Here is an 18,518-nt window from a genome sequence, read left to right on the forward strand (position 1 = left end):
GTTTAATTTGGTTTTGTTTGTGTATGTTTTTTTGACTCTCAAAGCCGTGGAGCCTATAGACTACCATTATAAGACTGACAGACTGCAACGGTTTGAGTTAAAAATCTTCGTTTGTGTTCTACTGAAGAAACAAAGTCACCTACATCTTGGATGCCCTGAGGGTAAGCAGATAAACATCACATTTTCATTTTTGGGTGAACTATCCCTTTAAGTTTAGGATTACGGGTCTAAAATATGGTCATACAGAATAAGGCATTAATATGTGCTTTATAAGTACTAATAAACAGCCAATATGCTAGTAATATTCATGATAATTGGTCCCCAAACTAAAGTGTTCCCGTTTTAATGAACAATAACATTATTGTCTGTGGCAGACGGAGTGGAGAGAGGAGGTGAAGAAGCATTTCGAGAAGATCAAGAGTGAAGGCACCTGCATCCATCGACTGGACGAGGAGCTGATCCGCCGCAGAAGAGACGAGCTCAGGTGAACCCAGACGAATCGCACGCAACAGAGAGAGCTTTAGCTGGAGGTCACTGTGTGTTACAGGCTGTCTCACTGTCTCTGTGTGTTTCAGACACGCTCTGGATATCCGAGAGCATTACGAGAGGAAACTGGAGCGAGCCAATAACCTGTACATGGAGCTCAGCGCTATCATGCTGCAGCTGGAGGTGCGAGAGAAAGAGCTGCTCAAGTAAGTCCTTCATTGTGGTCTTTTCTTTTTTCATAAACAGAAGCATAATTTAAACTACGAGAGCTTGTTTGCGCAACTGGGTAAAAAAATCAAAAAGGTAATTGTGACCTTTAATCTTCCAATCCTGACTTTTTTCTTGCAATTCTGAGAAGAAACGTCAGAATTGTGAGATATAAACTCGCAACTGCAAGAAAAAAAGTCAGAATTGTGAGATATAAACTCGCAACTGCAAGAAAAAAAGTCAGAATTGTGAGATATAAACTCGCAACTGCAAGAAAAAAAGTCAGAATTGTGAGATATAAACTCGCAACTGCAAGAAAAAAAGTCAGAATTGTGAGATAAAATAAAAATTTAAATTACCCTTTTTTTTTTTTTTTTTTTTTTTTTTAACGTCGAGCCTCTTCCGGCTCCGTCCCCGTTGTCAGGTAGCCCAAAAGTGTCCACTCCGCCTGGGAAAGCCCGGTACCGCAGTAAACCCCGCCACCGGAGGGCCAACAGCAAAGGGAGTCACAGTGAGTTCCCAGGGGCCCTCAAACTCAATTCAGGGCCGTCGGAGGAGCAGCAGCCCCTACAGGAGCAAAGCTACCTTCACCATCATCACCCTCCGCCCGAGGGCCCGCTGTTACCGGTGCAGAACCGTATTTTTACTTTAAAAATTGTGCAGGCTTTGTGAGCAAAAAAAGACTTAAAAATAAAAAATTATTCCAAAATATATCAAAATAATATATAATATTGATATAATAATATTATATAAAAAATAAACAATTATTTTAAACTATATAATAATAATAAAATAATATTTTGAAATGAAAAGCAAATAATTAACAATTAAAGTAATAAAAAAAATATATATATTTATATATATATAATAAATAATTATTGAAAAAATAAATAATGCATAATTTTAAAATGAAAATACAAAAATAAAGTTGTTTCTAAATGAATACATTAAAAATAATAAATATCAATAATAAAAATAATTATTTAGTAAAAAATTATTCAATAAAAACAATCGAAATAAACCCCCCAAAAATTGAAATATTTAATTTGTTTACCTGCATGACATGTGAACATTAAAAACTCCAATCTTTTGATTGGTAGTGTACTGTGTGTGTTTTGAACTCTGTCATTCAATTAAGTATTTCTATTAACGGATATCAGACTTACAGAAATCTGCTCTGGTCAAGCTTAGACACTTCAGCTTTACTAATTATAACTTGATTATTTATATAAACAGGATATTTGTAATTCATTGATCAAATCATTCTAATATGCTGATTTGCTGCTCAAGAAACATTTCTGATTATTATCAATGTTGCAAACAGTTGTGCTGCCGAATATTTTTGTGGAAGCATTTTATTTTTCAGGATTCTTTGATGAATAGAAAGTTCAAAAGAACAGCATTTATTTGAAATAGAATCTTTAGTAACATTATAAATGTCTTTACTGTCACTTTTGATCAATTGAATGCATCCTTGCTGAATAAAAGTATGAATTTCTATTAAAAACTGTAATATTGTAAATTGTGAGTTTAGTTTTTTATTCAATATAATATGATCCAGGTGTTTTATTTGTGTTTGTGTCTGTCAGGGGAGAGACGAGTCTTCTGAGGAAGAGGAAGGAGAGGTTGACAGTGAGGTGGAGTTTCCACGCAGACAGCGGTGAGTCTGCTTCAATTCATAATCTCTCTTATTGTATTCAATCTGTGATTTTCTGTCATGATTCGCCAGAAGCCTTGAATGGATCATGTAATCTTTAATGATGCTGAAAATTTTGTTTTGCATCACAGGAATAAATTAAAATTTAAAATATATTATCATAGAAAATAGTTATTTAAATTGTAATAATATTTCAAATAAATAAATGCAAATCAATGCAGCCTTGGTGAGCAGAAAATAACTTTTTTTATAACATAAAAAAATTTTAATATAAATGTATAAATATATAAAAAATATTATTAAAAATAAAAAACGAATAATTAAACATGAATTAAATGTATTAAAATAAATAAATAATTTAAAAAAATAACATCAATATTAAACTGTTATTAAAAATAATAAAATACTTTTTTAATGAAAAACAAATAATTAAATAAAAACAAAAAATAATAGGAATTGAAATAATAAAATAAGTTTTGAAAAAAATTTTAACATTTAAATTTTAAAACAATAATTAAAGTAATAAGTAAATTAATAATTATAAATAATAAAAATAATTTAGAGAAAAAAGACATTTAGACCGGCATGTCATGTGAACATTAAAGGCTTAACCATTAAAAACCAAGCAAACTTTGTGTTTTCAGCTCTGTAGTTTTTAAAAGATGAATGTTTTTTTAACGAATCATGTAATCTTCAAACCTGTATTTTTCTGTAGCTATTAGCCAAAGACGACAAAATACTAGGGCTGCACAATTCATCAAATTTCTAATCGCGATTACAATTACGAATTACACCATCGTTCAAAGTCCATTTAAGTTATTCTGAGTGCTTACGATGTGTTTTTTTCTTTCTACATGTTATCTTAAGGGTTTTTCCATTGTTTTAATTTTAGTGTTACTATAACATTATAATACCGTGCATATGTTTACTTTTTTTTTTATTATTTAAAGAAGAAACCAATCCGATGTACTGTTGACATTTGAGCCTTAATGCTATTGTTACGGCCCATAACCATTTTAAGGATCGTTAATTCAAACAATTAAATGAAGGACACAGGCCGAACATATTAAAAGAATCACAACACCTGATGTGAATTTCAGGACGCCTCTATTTAATTCATTTACGGAGTTCAACTCAAACATTCAGAAAATAAAGTGTCACACAGATACACGTAACAGCTATAGAAAAGCAATAAAAGTTTTTCTCTCTGAGTGTTTTCAGCTTGTTTATTTTCATATAAAAATATGGCATGCAGTTGCTTCAAACAGTGGTATGAACATCATTCTATGTAAATTGTGATAATCGTAATTAATAATCGCAATTAAAATTTCAAGGGAATAATCGACAATTATGATCTTTGTCATAATCGTGCAGCCCTACAAAATACTAAGGTTTTAAAGGGGTCCTATTATGCTCTTTTACAAAGTCTTGATTTTGTTCTGGGGATGTACGTGATTGGTTAACTGGGCCGGTGTGTGTTGTGATTGGCTCCAGTCGACGCCTGGTCGGGAAATGTCCCGCCCCTTACCATAGCTGCAAGCTTCAGTGTAAATATTGCATCAAAATCAAATCAATTTGAGCGTGATTTAAACCCGGATGATTGTAACCACTCTAAGTTCGTCTGCCTTGGGAAAGCTAGCGTGTCTCAGACACAGTGATAACACTCGTTGCCTTCTCTAGTGCAGCTCATCCAGGTCTCGTCCCATTCGTCGATATTTGTGATATCACAAATCCCGGAAAATATGCGTTGTAGTCCAAACGAGTCGTTCGTTGTAGTTTTTGAAAAGTGATTTCTGTTAAATAAAAGATCTCCTTTTGAAGTGGACTTTGAACTTTGTAACTTTTGTGAACTTTTTTATGCTCAAACAGCAACATTACAGACTAACTAAAGTTGAAAAAGTGAAAAAGCATAATAGGACCCATTTAACTATTTTTCCTCCTGCTCTGTTTCCAGGCCTCATCGCTGCATGAGCGGCTTCCAGTCGTACTCCACCTTCAGCTCGGAGAACCTGTCGGTGTCTGACGGCGAGGAGGGAAACACCAGCGATCGCTCGCACAGCGGCCCGCTGGAGCAGCTCAGCGCCAGTCAGGAGGAGCATCTGGACGAGCTCCTGTCCCACACGCCTGAGATCCCCATCGACATCTCCACGCAGTCCGACGGCCTGTCCGATAAAGAGTGCGCCGTCCGCCGGGTCAAGACCCAGATCTCTCTGGGCAAACTGTGTGCTGATGAGCACAGCTACGAGGTAAACACTGTGCTTTGCTCTCCTGTTTCATGCCAACTCATTTACGTGAACTGCTTCTTTCGAACACTTCATTTAAATCGGGAACTGCAGGGGATTCACGAGGTTATGAAAAGCTAATAATTTGAAATAAATACATAATAAAAAAAATAAAGACAGTCAAAAGAATGACTAAAATAAAATAATTAAAAAATACCAATCAAAATAAAACACTTACTTAAAGATATATAAATGCATAATTTAAAATAAACACTCAAAATAAAATAATTTATTTAAAAATATGGAATATTTGGAATCAGTTTAAATAAAATCATTAATTTTAAAATAAGAACAAAATAAAACGCTTACTAAAATATTATGTATTTTATATATTTATTTATATATCCTCATTTGTAAGTCGCTTTGGATAAAAGCATCTGCTAAATGTCTAAATGTAAATGTATTTGAAATAAATTAAAATGTATATAAATACATAATTTTAAAATAAAAACAATCAGAATAATACAATTAAAAATATTTAATATTTGACAAATTAATATAAACAAAACAATTACTTAATTACTTCGACAATTACCAGTACATGAACAATTACTAAAAATATAAAATAATTGGGATAATTTTAAATAAAATAAATAAAAACAAAATAAAACATTGGAGTATGCATTTTATATATTTAAAATCATTTTTTTTTTAAAAATGCATAATTTGTTTTTAAATAAAAACAATCAAAATAATACAATTGAAAGCATTAAATTGTAGAAAAATTTAAATAAAATAGTTTTGCAATAAAATCAAAATAAAACACTTCCTAAAAAGATTGTTTTTTAATAAATTAAAATCGAAATAAATACATAATTTTAAAACAAAAACAACCCAATTAAATTGATTACCAAAAATGTTAAATATTAAAATAAAATCAGTAATTTTAAAATGAGAAAGAAAATATATTGTCTTTTTTCATTTTTATTTGAAATGAAAATAAAATAACTACATAATTTTAAAATAAAAGCTTTCAGAATAAAACAATTACTAAAAACGTGATATATTTTTTAAATAAAATAAATAATTTTAATATAAAAACCAAAAACGCTTACTAAAAATAAATATATTATCTTAAATAAACTCAAATGAAATAAATAATTCTAAAATAAAAAACAATTAAAATAAAAAGCTTTATTTGTTCCCTACATGTCATGTGACTATTAGCTCTTATTAAAGAACTGTGAACATGTGAATATGTTGTTAAATGAGTGAAATATTAACTTATTATTATTAAAGCTCAGGGGCTACTTCAAATAAATAATTTTAGCTCAAAGTGGTTCGACGGACAAAAAAGTTTGGGAATCCAAATTAACCCGCTCAAAAAAAATATTTCAGGGATTCTTTTCAGAAGAGAATCAACAGATTCATGATTCACTCGTGAATCATTGCTAATCGGATCATATACTGAAGAATGATTATTAGTGTGAATCATCTGAATCACTTGTTGAGCAGTGTTTGAATCCCTTAGTGTAATTAAATGAAACATGAACTTCCCGTTTGTTCATCTCTCCCTCAGAATCCGCTGCATTTCGGAGATTCCGACTGTGACACGTCGGATGCGGAATGTTCCGACACCACCATCAGGAACAAACAGCCCTGCGCTCCTTCATCCTGGTGAACGCCAGCCTTCGGAGGAAACACGGCAATAATCCACGCCTGACCCATCTGATCAGCCCTTCCCATAATCCCCCTCTCTCTCTCTCTCTCTCTCTCTCTCTCTCTCTCTCTCTGAGCATCTCAGGCAGATTCCTCTGAAGTGATAATGTAGCTAGAGTAACATGCATAACTTATTTTATTACGAGCCAGAGGAAACGCAAAACGAAATCAGGAACTCAGACTTACTCGGAGTATTAATGCGCTGAAGTGTTCAAGGCAACTCGATTCCAGTTAGCTAGTTAGAAGATTATTGAAGTCTGCAAGAATGTGTGTATATATATATATATGTCCGCAGGTACGTGAGTGAAAGTGTTAAAGGGATAGTTCACCCAAAAATTTGATGTTTATCTGTTTACCCTCAGGGCATCCGAGGTGTAGGTGACTTTGTTTCTTCAGTAGAACACAAACGAAGATTTTTAACTCAAACCGTTGCAGTCTGTCAGTCATATAATGGAAGTGAATGGGAATCACGGCTTTGAGAGTCATAAAAACATACACAAACAAAACCTATCTACCTATCTCTCAAATGGATCATTGACACTCCTAATTGAGATTGTAGATAGAGTATCAATGGTCCATTTGAGAGATAGGTGGCGATAATGCACTTATAAGTTTGCGATCCGCCGTAAAGCAAGAAGAAGAAGACGCGTCTGAGAACGCGCTCTGGACAGTTCGGACATTGCAGTGAATCATAGGTAAAAATTATATAAATACTGCTCAGTTTCTTGCACAGACTGATCGTTTCGTGTCTTAAGACCTCAATGTATCGTCACGAGCCGCAGGGTTTCATTTGGTTTTGTTTGTGTATGTTTTTTGACTCTCAAAGCCGTGATTCCCATTCACTGACATTATAGGACTGACAGACTGCAACGGTTTGAGTTAAAAATCTTCGTTTGTGTTCTACTGAATAAACAAAGTCACCTACATCTCGGATGCCCTGAGGGTAAGCAGATAAACATCACATTTTCATTTTTGGGTGAACTATCCCTTTAAGTGCGTAGCTTGAGGATCCATTCCATGACGGGACCACAGACACAAATGAGCCCGACCCGCCAGACATGGGTCTCTGGCGACATGCTACTTCCTGCGTTTACTGAAACGACGCCCTTCAGGATTACTTTAGTTTGAGCACCAGCAGGAACGACGTCCTTCCTTGTTTCTTTTGCCCTCTTTGACTTCCAAGATGTGTGGAAATATCCCAGCATGCCTGCTTGGTCGGCATTTGATCAGCCAATCAGACTGCTGCTGCTGCTGCTGCTGCTTGCCTCTACAGACGAACAGGAAGTCAAAGAACAACTGCTCTAGAGGAACGACGTCTTTAATGATCAAATCAGTGTTTGAACTGAAGCGGAGCAGCTTTTTTCTCATCTCAGGACCGTGTTTGAGGAGAGCAGGACGCTCGGCGTGCGAAAGTATCAACCCTAAAGAGTTTGACGTGAAAACCGACGGTGTGCATTGCCTGTCAAACGTTTGGAATAATTCATGTATTTGAAAGAAGTCTCTTTTGCCTCATCAAGGCTGCATTTATTTGATCAAAAATACAGGAAAATTGTGAAATATTATTACAATTTAAAATAACTGTTTTCTATGTGAGTATTTGATAAACTGTAATTTATTTCTGTGATCAAAGCTGAATTTTCAGCATCATTACTGCAGTCTTCAGTGTCACATGATCTTCAGAAATCATTCTAATATTCTGATTTGCTGCTTAATTATTATTGGTGCTCAATTATGACTAATGGTGGTTGTTATTATTATTATCAATTTTGTAAAAAGAGTATTGTCTGGTATTTTTGTGGAAGCTGAAACATTTTTTCAGGATTCTTTGATGAACAGAATTTATTTGAAATATAAATCTTTTGTAACATTATAAATGTCTCTCACTTTTGATCAATTTAATGCTTCCTTGCTGAATAAAATAATTAATTTTTTTCTTTTTTATCTTATGGTTTCCACACAAATATTCGGTAGCAGCACAACTGTTTTCAACATTGATAATAATAATAAATGTTTCTTGAGCAGCAAATATTATACTGATTTCTGAAGATCATGTGACAATGAAGACTGGAGGAATGATGCTGAAAATACAGCTTTGATCACAGGAATAAATTACATTTTACAATATATTCACATAGAAAACAGCTATTTTAAATTGTAATAATATTTCACAATTTTAGTGTACTTATGATCAAATAAAATAGCCTATGTGAGCATTAGAGACATAATTAAAAACATAAATAATCCAGTCTTTTGCGCAGTAGTGATGATGTTCTGGAGATGCAGTGTCCCTTTAGAGTTAAAGGGATCGTTTACCCCCAAAAAATTCATGTTGCTCCAAACCCGTTTGACTTTTTTTTCCCCCCATGCAACCTGTCAAGCTTCAAAATGACCAAAAAAAGCACCATAAAAGTATGATATCTGTGTTCCATGCAAGAAAGTCACACGGGTTTGGAACAACATGAGGGTGAAGAAATGATGACAGAATTGTGATTTGTGGTTAAACGATCGCTCTCTTAGCGTGTATGGTGTGGTTCTGCCGGTGTTTGTGTGTTAATAGCATGCCGTTGATGGAGACAGACCTTTAAACGAGCTCGTTTGTTTCAGGGCCGCGGGTGAATCAGCAATAACGTCGCTTTTGCACTCAGGCTATTGAGAATCATTCGCTCAGGATGACTGGCTAGCAGGCTGGACTGGAAATAAAGTGCTTTGTAAAAGACCTCTATTTTTGCAGATTTGAGTTCATTATTTTTACACGTCGAGTTTTTTTGAGTAAAAAAGAAATGGAAGAAGTCCCGTGCTTCTTGCTGGTTTATGCTCAGGTTCAATGCTTTATAGTGCAAACGAGTCTCCGCAAGACAAAAGCGGTTTGTCCGTCTTGTTTCAGTCGTTTGGGAAATTTTGCACTGCATTTCAATCCAATCATCTTTGTGAACAAAACTACGGATTCAGTTGCGGTGTGAACGTAGTCTGTGTGTAAGTTCTCCTTCGCAAATGTGTTTTTATTCATCATTTCCTTATGAAAGGGACACTGCATCTTCCAGCATATCTATATTTAATTATTGCATTCATATTTACCCTGTGTTTAGATATAGATGTTATAGTACTAGTAAAAATGCCTCGTTCATCATCAGTAATGCAGCCGGATGTGTTTCTGAACCGGGTACGGCATGTGAAATAAACTGTGAATGGTATTATTATTATTATTATTTTCTGACATCTTACTAAAAGAAGCCTCGCAAGATGTAATTCCACATTAAAACAACAGTATCATTGAGTTTATGAGAAAAGCTGTGAGTTTGCAGCAAATGAACAAAGCAAAGGCCACTGGAAACAAACTTTAGGTCAACATGAAACCAAAATTGACCCTTTTTGCGTTTTGGTTTTCATTTTTAACCCTTCTGACTCCATTCTGGAGCCCATTTTTAACTATTCAATAAGTTCTTGATGGGTAAAAATCCAGTTTCAACCAAGAAATATTAAAGATTGCAGAAGCAAAATGGGTTTTCATGTCTTTGAGGGGCAAAATCAGCCATTATTACTTGCATTATGTTTGTCATTTCTGTTCACTGTGATGGTAAAGTGATAAAAACGCAAGATTTGTTTAGATGAAGTGAATTGTAACGAAGGCAAACCGAAAACACGCACCAACCTCATTCTTTCCGTTTACATGTTCCACTAAAGATCAGGCCTGGTTTTTAGTGAGTGATGTATGAAGTATGATGATGTATGAAGTCTTTCCGGCCATAGCGCCACCACAAATCCTGTAAATTATGATTTTAATTTAATTTAATTTAAAAATGTCTTTCTTCTTTGTAGCTGGTCTACACGATCATTAATTTATTTTAAAGCACATGTAAGATTGCTGTTCATTTCTGTGTTTCTTCATCTCATAATTGTCTCATGTATGTTAGAACTGTCTTCTGTTGGCATCTTAAAGGAATCCAGTAATTATCTCAGAAATGGACATTTGGCCATTTTTCTTTTTTTTTATGGAAGCCCATTTCTGCCATGGAATAAAATCACAGCGATAATTGCGACTTATATCACAATTCAGACTTTCATCTCACAGTTCTGAGAAATATTGCACGTCTGAATTGCGAGAGATAAGCTCAGAAGCAATACTTTTTTTCTTGCAATCCTTGGTTTGTATCTGGCTTTTTTGACTTTTTTCCTCTGAATTCTGTTTACGTCTTACAGTTGTTGTTTTGTTTTCCCGCCATGAAATAAAAAAAGGTAATTGTGACATTTTTCTCAGAATCATGAGTTTATATCACAACTATGACTTTTTCACAATTCTGACTTTATATCTCACAATTCAGACTTTTTTCTCAATTCTGAGTTTATATGTCATAATAATATGTTTACATCGCGTAATCAGAGAAAGAATCAGAATTGCGGGGGATTGTGAGGTAAAAAGTCTGAATATTTCGCGTGGCAGAAACATGCTTCCTTATTTTCTTTTTCTGTGGAAAACATATCTGGACATTAATAATATCGGTAACACTTTACCATAAGAGAGATTATTGCCTCACATTTAATCTTTGTTATAAAATGACACAAACATGTTCTGGTTGTAAAGATAATTCCAGTGTCATGCAGTTCTGTATCACATCAACCGTTCGTTTCTCCTGCCATCTTCTCTGTCCTTATTCACGTTAACCATTTTTAATTGCTTTGTTAACTACTACATATACAGGTATTTAAAAATGAACTATTTTTGTGCAGAATATCTTAAGCTCTGAACTCATTTTCCTCCTCCAGTTTGTTTCTTACTCGTGTCTCGGCCCTTTTCCTTCCTTATCTTGAATGGTGTTATGATCAACCAATCCTGACGATGTCCTGTAATAGCCTGTGCACAGTGCGACAGGAGTGACGTGTAAAATCAAGGCAGAGCACCTGCATGGAATAAACACTGATGTACTGTACCAAACTCTGCCGGCTCTCCTTGTTCTGTTCATATGTGTCTGATGCTTAGTTTAACTCAAGAGCTTCGTTGTGCATTTCAAAGGTGCTGTATATCCTTTATAGCCATAAATACGTTCACTTATGCATGAAGTACGAAGCAGAACAAAGTTGAAGTGCCAGATAACTTATCTAAAATAGAGTTGCATGTTCAAAGTTCACAAGTTTTATTGCATTTGTAGTTTATACCGAGGATGAGGTCTTCAGAGTATTGCAGCCAATGAGAATCTAAAAAAAATCTAGGTTGCATTTTCCTAATTTACTTAATTGCATGAAATATTACCGATGTAAGTTAGCTTTTTTATAATGCAGCTGACTTGAAAGTATTTTAACGTGTCTTTATCAGGTGTAAAACAAACACTACTTAATCCCAGGAAACAAAACATTTTATAACATCCCATAATGTTATAATAATAATATAAAAAGTGTGGGACTGCAGTTTATTTGTTGTAAAATTTCAATTTAGTTTTGTTATTTGACATATTTCAATTTCACAAAGATGTGCAGCATTTTGTCTGAGAAATAATAAAAGGACACCTTTTCATTTATAATTCGTTTTAAATCTCATTTTGTAAAATAAAATCGTATCGAGTGAATTGTTACATCCCATTTAAATTTGTACAAATTATTGCACAAAATGCCAGCTTTAATAATTAAAAAAATTGCATTTCAGTCAGAAATGCATATTCAACCAAATTCTGTTGCTATGGTTACCTCTGAATGTGATCAGGATTTCTGTTTCCATGCATATGTTTGGCGACAGGTGAAAATATGCTCTTTGACAAACTTTAAAAATCAAACTTTCATGGTACTAAAACGTTTAAAAATGATTGATATATGTGTATGTAGGATAAAAGTTTTATGGCAACATTTTCATGGCAAATTAAAAGGTTTTACAGCGCAGTCGTGCCGACTGTTAGATTCCCAGCTAGGGAACGTTCTCTTAAAGTTATGAGCAAATGTTCTTCCAGTAACGTTAATAGAACGTTTTTTCGTGTGTTAGTGTTTTTTCTGAAACGTTTTAGTTGGATGTTCATCTTACGTATTTAAAACGTTACTACATTTTCAGAATGTTCAAAAACATTCACAGGTAGTATTCACATAATGTTTGCAAAATAATGAAATGGAACGTTCCCTTTCTGAAACGTTTCAGTTGGACGTTCATTTAATGTATTTAAATGTTGCTACTTGTTTCAGAACGTTCAGAAAACATTCAAAAGTTACGTTCGCATAATGTTTGCAAAATGGAATGTTCCTTTCTGAAACATTTTAGATGGACATTCATCTAACACGGGGCTATTCAATTGGGGTCGCACATACGCCTTGTTTTTGCACTAATTAGTTTATCCACAAGGTGGCATCACTGGACGAGACCGTTGTTTCACAGCCGAAAAAGTGAAGGAAGAGACGGAACAACAACAACCTTCCTGAGACCACATTATCAATAGACGGCAGCGTGTGTGAAGGTTTAAACGAGTGTGAAGACAGTGTTATCCGTCTTAACTTCTGGCGAGAAATAGCGCAGACACTGAACGAAGATGATTATCAGATGGAGTACAGTTTGAAAGGCTGCGCGAAAAAACTAAACAAAAACACACAATCATGCCAAAACTATCAAATACAATTTATAGTTTATGTGAAGATTGTTTTAAGTTCACTTAAATTAAAAGTTATATTTTCTCAGAGCCTACTAAATGTTAAAAATAATGTCTTTCGATTATACTGTAATGTTGAATGGCTGTAACTAATGGCTAAAATTGAGGTGAAAATGCATTTAATAGAGACATCAGTAGCACTATCAAAAATACTTGCTTTTATTCATAATAGGCTACTTTGTAAAGAGAAGCCATTAAGCATAGTTAAAATATACCACCTTTAGGTTGTTTCTACATTAATTTGGAGGTTCAATGTGAAATTATGACAAATATATTTGTGCAACTGATCATGATTAATTACAGAAAAAAAAAATTTTTTTTTATTTTATCGACTTACAGACAATACTAATGTTTTTATAGATTTTGGTGTCGGTAATATTAGTTGATTTTACTGCTGAATATGCGTTTAAATTTAATTTCTAATTTTATCGGCCCCCAGAAAGAGATCGGGACGGGCCCCTCACCCTTGGGCCCCTTCAATTTTTCAATTCAATAATCCGGCCCTCAAATGAAACTAGCTGAATTTAAATTATGACAATATATTTATGCAACTGATCATGATTAATTACGGAAAAATGTATTTTTTTTTATTTTATCAACTTACAGACAATACTAATGTTTTTATAGATTTTGGTGTCGGTAATATTAGTTGATTTTACTGCTGAATATGCGTTTAAATTTAATTTCTAATTTTATCGGCCCCCAGAAAGAGATCGGGACGGGCCCCTCACCCTTGGGCCCCTTCAATTTTTCAATTCAATAATCCGGCCCTCAAATGAAACTAGCTGAATTTAAATTATGACAATATATTTATGCAACTGATCATGATTAATTACGGAAAAATGTATTTTTTTTTATTTTATCAACTTACAGACAATACTAATGTTTTTATAGATTTTGGTGTCGGTAATATTAGTTGATTTTACTGCTGAATATGCGTTTAAATTTAATTTCTAATTTTATCGGCCCCCAGAAAGAGATCGGGACGGGCCCCTCACCCTTGGGCCCCTTCAATTTTTCAATTCAATAATCCGGCCCTCAAATGAAACTAACTGAATAGCCCCGATCTAACATATTTAAACGTTTCTACTTGTTTTGGAATGTTCAGAAAAAACGTTCACACAATGTTTGCAAAACGATCAAATGGAACGTTGGCATTGACCGAGAATTTTCAGAACTTTCATAAAACTGTAGAAATAAGTTTTCATACATAAGCTAGCGGTCCTTGTTATGTATGAAAACGTATTTCTGAAAGTATTACAAATCTGTGCATGACATATTTAGGACTATAGGGCATGTTTGTAGCTGGGTTGTGGCTTTCCAGCACTGCCAGGAAGCTGCTGGACAGTACAGTACAGTGTTTACAGTGGGCGTTGACGTCTGCGCGCTCAAGACAGAACTCACAGCGTCTGCGCGGAAGGTCAATCGGCGCAACAGACGCGGTGTAACCGACCCTCTCCGGACGGATAGTCTACAGCAGCACGGTAACCTCATACTGCTATCTCGCAGAAGCGGGTCGTCGGGAGACAGCATGAGTTCTGCGGGGCTGGAGAAGCTGCGGATGACGGGCGCAGGCAGAGCGATCGCCGCGCTAACGAGCGGAGGAGACGCGCAAGGTGAAGCTGCAGCTGACGCGGGGCCTCGGATTCTGAACATGCATGCGAACTAATAAAAGATGTGTTTATGTAGATGATGTAGCCAGCCATGTTTGCTCATGCAATATCAACGAAATGCAAAAGGAGGTTTATATGATGACCATTAAACAGGAATCCATATATGATCGAAATGACCTGCAAACTGACCTTCACTGCCTCCTGCTCAGCTAGCCTATAGCCTTTCTTTCAGATGCATTTATTTTATCTTATTATTATTTCATCATGTATTGAGCGTTTCCGTTTGAACCAATAATGTGTCTGAAATTGAGTAAATTGCTAGAAAAGTAGATCTATGTAAATAGGCCATATAAACCTCTACAGCTTATGTCAGTAGGTGGGCAAGAACATGTGCAGATCATATTTCCAAATAAGAAATTCTATGAATTGTATTGAAATGTTTTGTATTTTTATTTATTTAGTATTATTATTATTATTAAAAAGCCTTTCTAGGGACTCCAGATGCAAATTAGCATATGTTTTCAGGATTCTTTGATGAATAAAGTTAAAAAGAACAGCATTTATTTAAAATAAAAAAAAATTCGAACAATATAAGTCTTTATTATCATCGTCTTTATTATAAGTCTTTTTTTTATCAATTTAACACATCCTTGCAAAATAAAAGCATTTCTTTAAAAAAAAAACATCTTACTGAATATAATGCATATATTTATATTATATTATGTATTATTATATTATAATTATAGTATATGAATACATATATATATTTATTTATTTTTTTATTTTTTAAATATGACCTGGACATTTTCTTTACATGGCATCAGATTATTAATTTGATTATTAATGCAGCATTCATTAAGTACGGGATAATGTACATCCAGCCGGTTGTTATCTCCTATTATTACACGGCTCTGTGGAATCCTTGATTCTGATTGGTCAGTCGCGACATTCCAAGGTATGTTATCCCTTGATAACAACCGGTAAAAGCTGATAACACACGCTCATCCGGGTAAATGTGGTGTTTTTGTGGTGAAATGTTGTGTAATAAGTGGTCTGACTGGAATGTCGCAGCTGACCAATCAGAATCAGGTATTCCACAGAGCCGTGTAATAATCTGAATTAATGTGGGAAGTGATCATCTATATAAACATCTGAATACTAAGTGTTGTGTGTGATTAATAAAATGCTATATAATTCTGCAGGTATGAATGCAGCGATCCGCGCTGTGACCCGAATGGGCATCTATGTGGGCGCCAAGGTGTATCTGGTTTATGAGGTGCTCTCGCCATTCGTGTTTTACACTGATCTTTGCTAATGTATGGATGATAATGATGTGGCATAACATTAAAGGGAAAGTTCACCCAAAAAAAGAATTCTGGCATCTCACTCTTATTCCAAAGGAGTTTCTTTTGTCTGTTGAACACAAAATAAGATATTTTGAAGAATGTGGGTAACCAAACAGCCCCCATTGACTTCCACAGTACGGAAAAAAATACTAGGGAAGTCAATGGGTGCCATCAACTTTTTTATTTATTATTTTTTTCAAAAATATCTTCATCAGAGGAAACAAACTTATACAGAGTTGAAACAACTTGAGGCTGAGTAAATGATGACATGATTTTAATTTTTGGGTGAACTATCACTTTAAACATGTTTACATGATATATATATATATGTGAGTATTAATGTGTGTATTTGATTTGATTTCAGGGTTATCAGGGGCTGGTAGACGGAGGAGACAACATTAAACTGGCCAACTGGCAAAGCGTCACCAATATAATTCAGCTGGTAAGAGCATCAGTCAGATCTCAACAGAGTCAGTAGTGCTAGTTAAGAACACTTAAACGTGTTTGTGTCTGAGAGCACTACAGCTGCAAAAAGACATTTAAACATCTATTACAAGCTCTTGCTTCATGGACACATCGGTTAAACATCCCGCTGTACAGGGTTAATATAGTTAACTAAAACAAAAATGAAAAATGCAGCATTTCTCATTTTCATTTAGTTTGACTTTATACTAAAAAAGGGAAAGCTCAAATGTATATTTTTAATTCATTCATTCATTTTAATTAATTAAAGAAATTAATATATATATATATATAATATTTATTTATTATTTATATTTATATTTATTTTATGTGTGTGTGTGTGTATATATATATATATATATATTGTTTTTATTCATTTTTAAAGCTCAAATGTATATTTTTAATTCATTCATTCATTTTAATTAATTAAAGAAATTAATATATATATATATATAATATTTATTTATTATTTATATTTATATTTATTTTATGTGTGTGTGTGTATATATATATATATATATTGTTTTTATTCATTTTTATTTCAGTTTTAGTTCTTTAAGTGTTCTTTATCTCAATGATAAAAGCAACAAAATTAGTATGAAAATGGAAAATATTAATAAAAACTACAATATTATAGCTGCAGTTATATATATATACTAAAATAGGTAAAGCTAAAATGTATATTTTTAATTAATTAATTAATTTTAATTAATTATATATATATATAATATATATTTATTTATTTATTTATTATTTATTTATATTTATTTTATGTGTGTATATATAAATATAGTTTTTATTCATTTTTATTTCAGTTTTAGTTCTCTAAGTGTTCTTCATCTCAATGATAAAAACACAACAAAATTAGTACTAAAACTTTTTTAAAAATTAAAATGAAAATTGTAATATTATTGCTGCAGTGCAGTGTTAGTTTAATATTATTTTAATACTATAATAGTATGTATTTTTGCATTTTCAGTTTTCACATTAAGTAATTAATTCATTTTTATTTCAGTTTTGCACATTTTAGTAACTTAAACTTAAATCAAGGCAACATCTCCAATATTTAATTTTTCTTTATTTAAGAATCTAATATTTATATTTTATTTCAGCTCTTTTTCAATGAATGAAATGGTTTTTAATAGTTTTGTTGACCTGCAGCTCTTTCTCTTCTGTCTGTTCTGTGTTCTTCAGTTAAGCGGGTAAACTGGTAAGCTGTCCTGCTGCATGTGCTCTAATGCTGGTGAAATAAAGACTTTAGAGTAACAGAAGTGTTACGTTAACCTGCTATAGATGATGCATATAGTATCCTAAGTGCTCTTTTCCATGCAGTAGTGAAATGTGGCCTACTGTACTTGACATGTATGCAGTGAGTCGGTCTGAATTGAGTATCAAATTATTACCTACTTGTCCAGCAGACAGAGATCTTAATATTAAGATTTCTGTGATGATGTGTGTCCGTTATTGTTCTGCAGTTTTTAACGTAAAATCTGGTTTGAAAGTGTTCAAGGAGACTTTTAAAGGGACAGTTCACCCAAAAATGAAGATTTGCCATAATTTATTCACTCTCGTGTCATTTCAAATCCTTATGCCGTTATTGTTTCAGTGAAATGATAAACCTCCCATCTGCTCCCAAATCTCATTTGCAATCACATTTGTTGATGCATTGCATCAAGTTTGATGTCAAACCGGCACTGAGCGTCATGTGCGCTGGAACTGAGCTTGATGCATCAATGCAACATTTTTTAATCTGAAAGGACAAGATTATCAACAACGGTCTGTTTCTCACACAAAATAACTTTGACTATAGTGCACGAGTCACACGGTCCACTGCTGTTTTATGTCCTTTCTGTGTGGATTCTTTCAAAACTTTGGGAAATATAGCAACATACAGGCTTACATGTTTATACTTAATGCAATTATAATATAAAATATTTATATATTTTCTTATATATAAAAACATTTATATAAAATAAAAGTTATTTTATACTTAATGAAATTATATATGTGTGTGTGTATTTAAAATATTTATATATTTTATTATATATAAAAATATTTATATAAAATAAAATAATTATTAGGCCTATAATTATATATATTTTTTATTTTACAGGAAAATTGTAATTTACAAGAGTAATATATATATATATATATATATATATATATATATATATATATATATATATATA

At 33.2% G+C, this 18,518-nt stretch overlaps 2 protein-coding genes and 1 long non-coding RNA gene across 3 annotated transcripts in view; 2 read left to right on the forward strand and 1 right to left on the reverse strand.

Moving 5' to 3' along the window:
- The window catches only part of LOC107567712 (mitogen-activated protein kinase kinase kinase 13-like), a 32,344-nt gene extending 25,727 nt beyond the window's left edge, over positions 1–6,617 (forward strand). Inside the window, exons 8-14 of the mRNA XM_016253454.1 lie at positions 375–484; positions 576–692; positions 754–772; positions 1,090–1,350; positions 2,283–2,353; positions 4,305–4,596; positions 6,152–6,617. Coding sequence (XP_016108940.1) covers positions 375–484; positions 576–692; positions 754–772; positions 1,090–1,350; positions 2,283–2,353; positions 4,305–4,596; positions 6,152–6,253 — 972 coding nt within the window. The 3' untranslated portion in view covers positions 6,254–6,617. The remainder of the gene's footprint in view (positions 1–374; positions 485–575; positions 693–753; positions 773–1,089; positions 1,351–2,282; positions 2,354–4,304; positions 4,597–6,151) is intronic.
- Positions 6,618–10,579: 3,962 nt separating this feature from the next.
- Positions 10,580–18,518, reverse strand: part of LOC107567718 (uncharacterized) — a 10,479-nt gene continuing 2,540 nt past the window's right edge. Inside the window, exons 2-3 of the long non-coding RNA XR_001606670.1 lie at positions 16,111–16,119; positions 10,580–11,203 (exon numbers count right to left, since the gene is read on the reverse strand). This is a non-coding gene — a long non-coding RNA (uncharacterized lncRNA). The remainder of the gene's footprint in view (positions 11,204–16,110; positions 16,120–18,518) is intronic.
- Positions 14,292–18,518, forward strand: part of pfkla (phosphofructokinase, liver a) — a 29,731-nt gene continuing 25,504 nt past the window's right edge. The window contains 3 exon segments of the mRNA XM_016253458.1: positions 14,292–14,524; positions 15,724–15,797; positions 16,232–16,309. Of these exon segments, the coding sequence (XP_016108944.1) occupies positions 14,440–14,524; positions 15,724–15,797; positions 16,232–16,309 (237 nt within the window). The 5' untranslated portion in view covers positions 14,292–14,439.

The sequence above is a fragment of the Sinocyclocheilus grahami genome, unplaced genomic scaffold (genome assembly GCF_001515645.1).
Source record: "Sinocyclocheilus grahami isolate Dianchi unplaced genomic scaffold, SAMN03320097.WGS_v1.1 scaffold1183.1, whole genome shotgun sequence".
Lineage (NCBI taxonomy): Eukaryota > Metazoa > Chordata > Actinopteri > Cypriniformes > Cyprinidae > Sinocyclocheilus > Sinocyclocheilus grahami.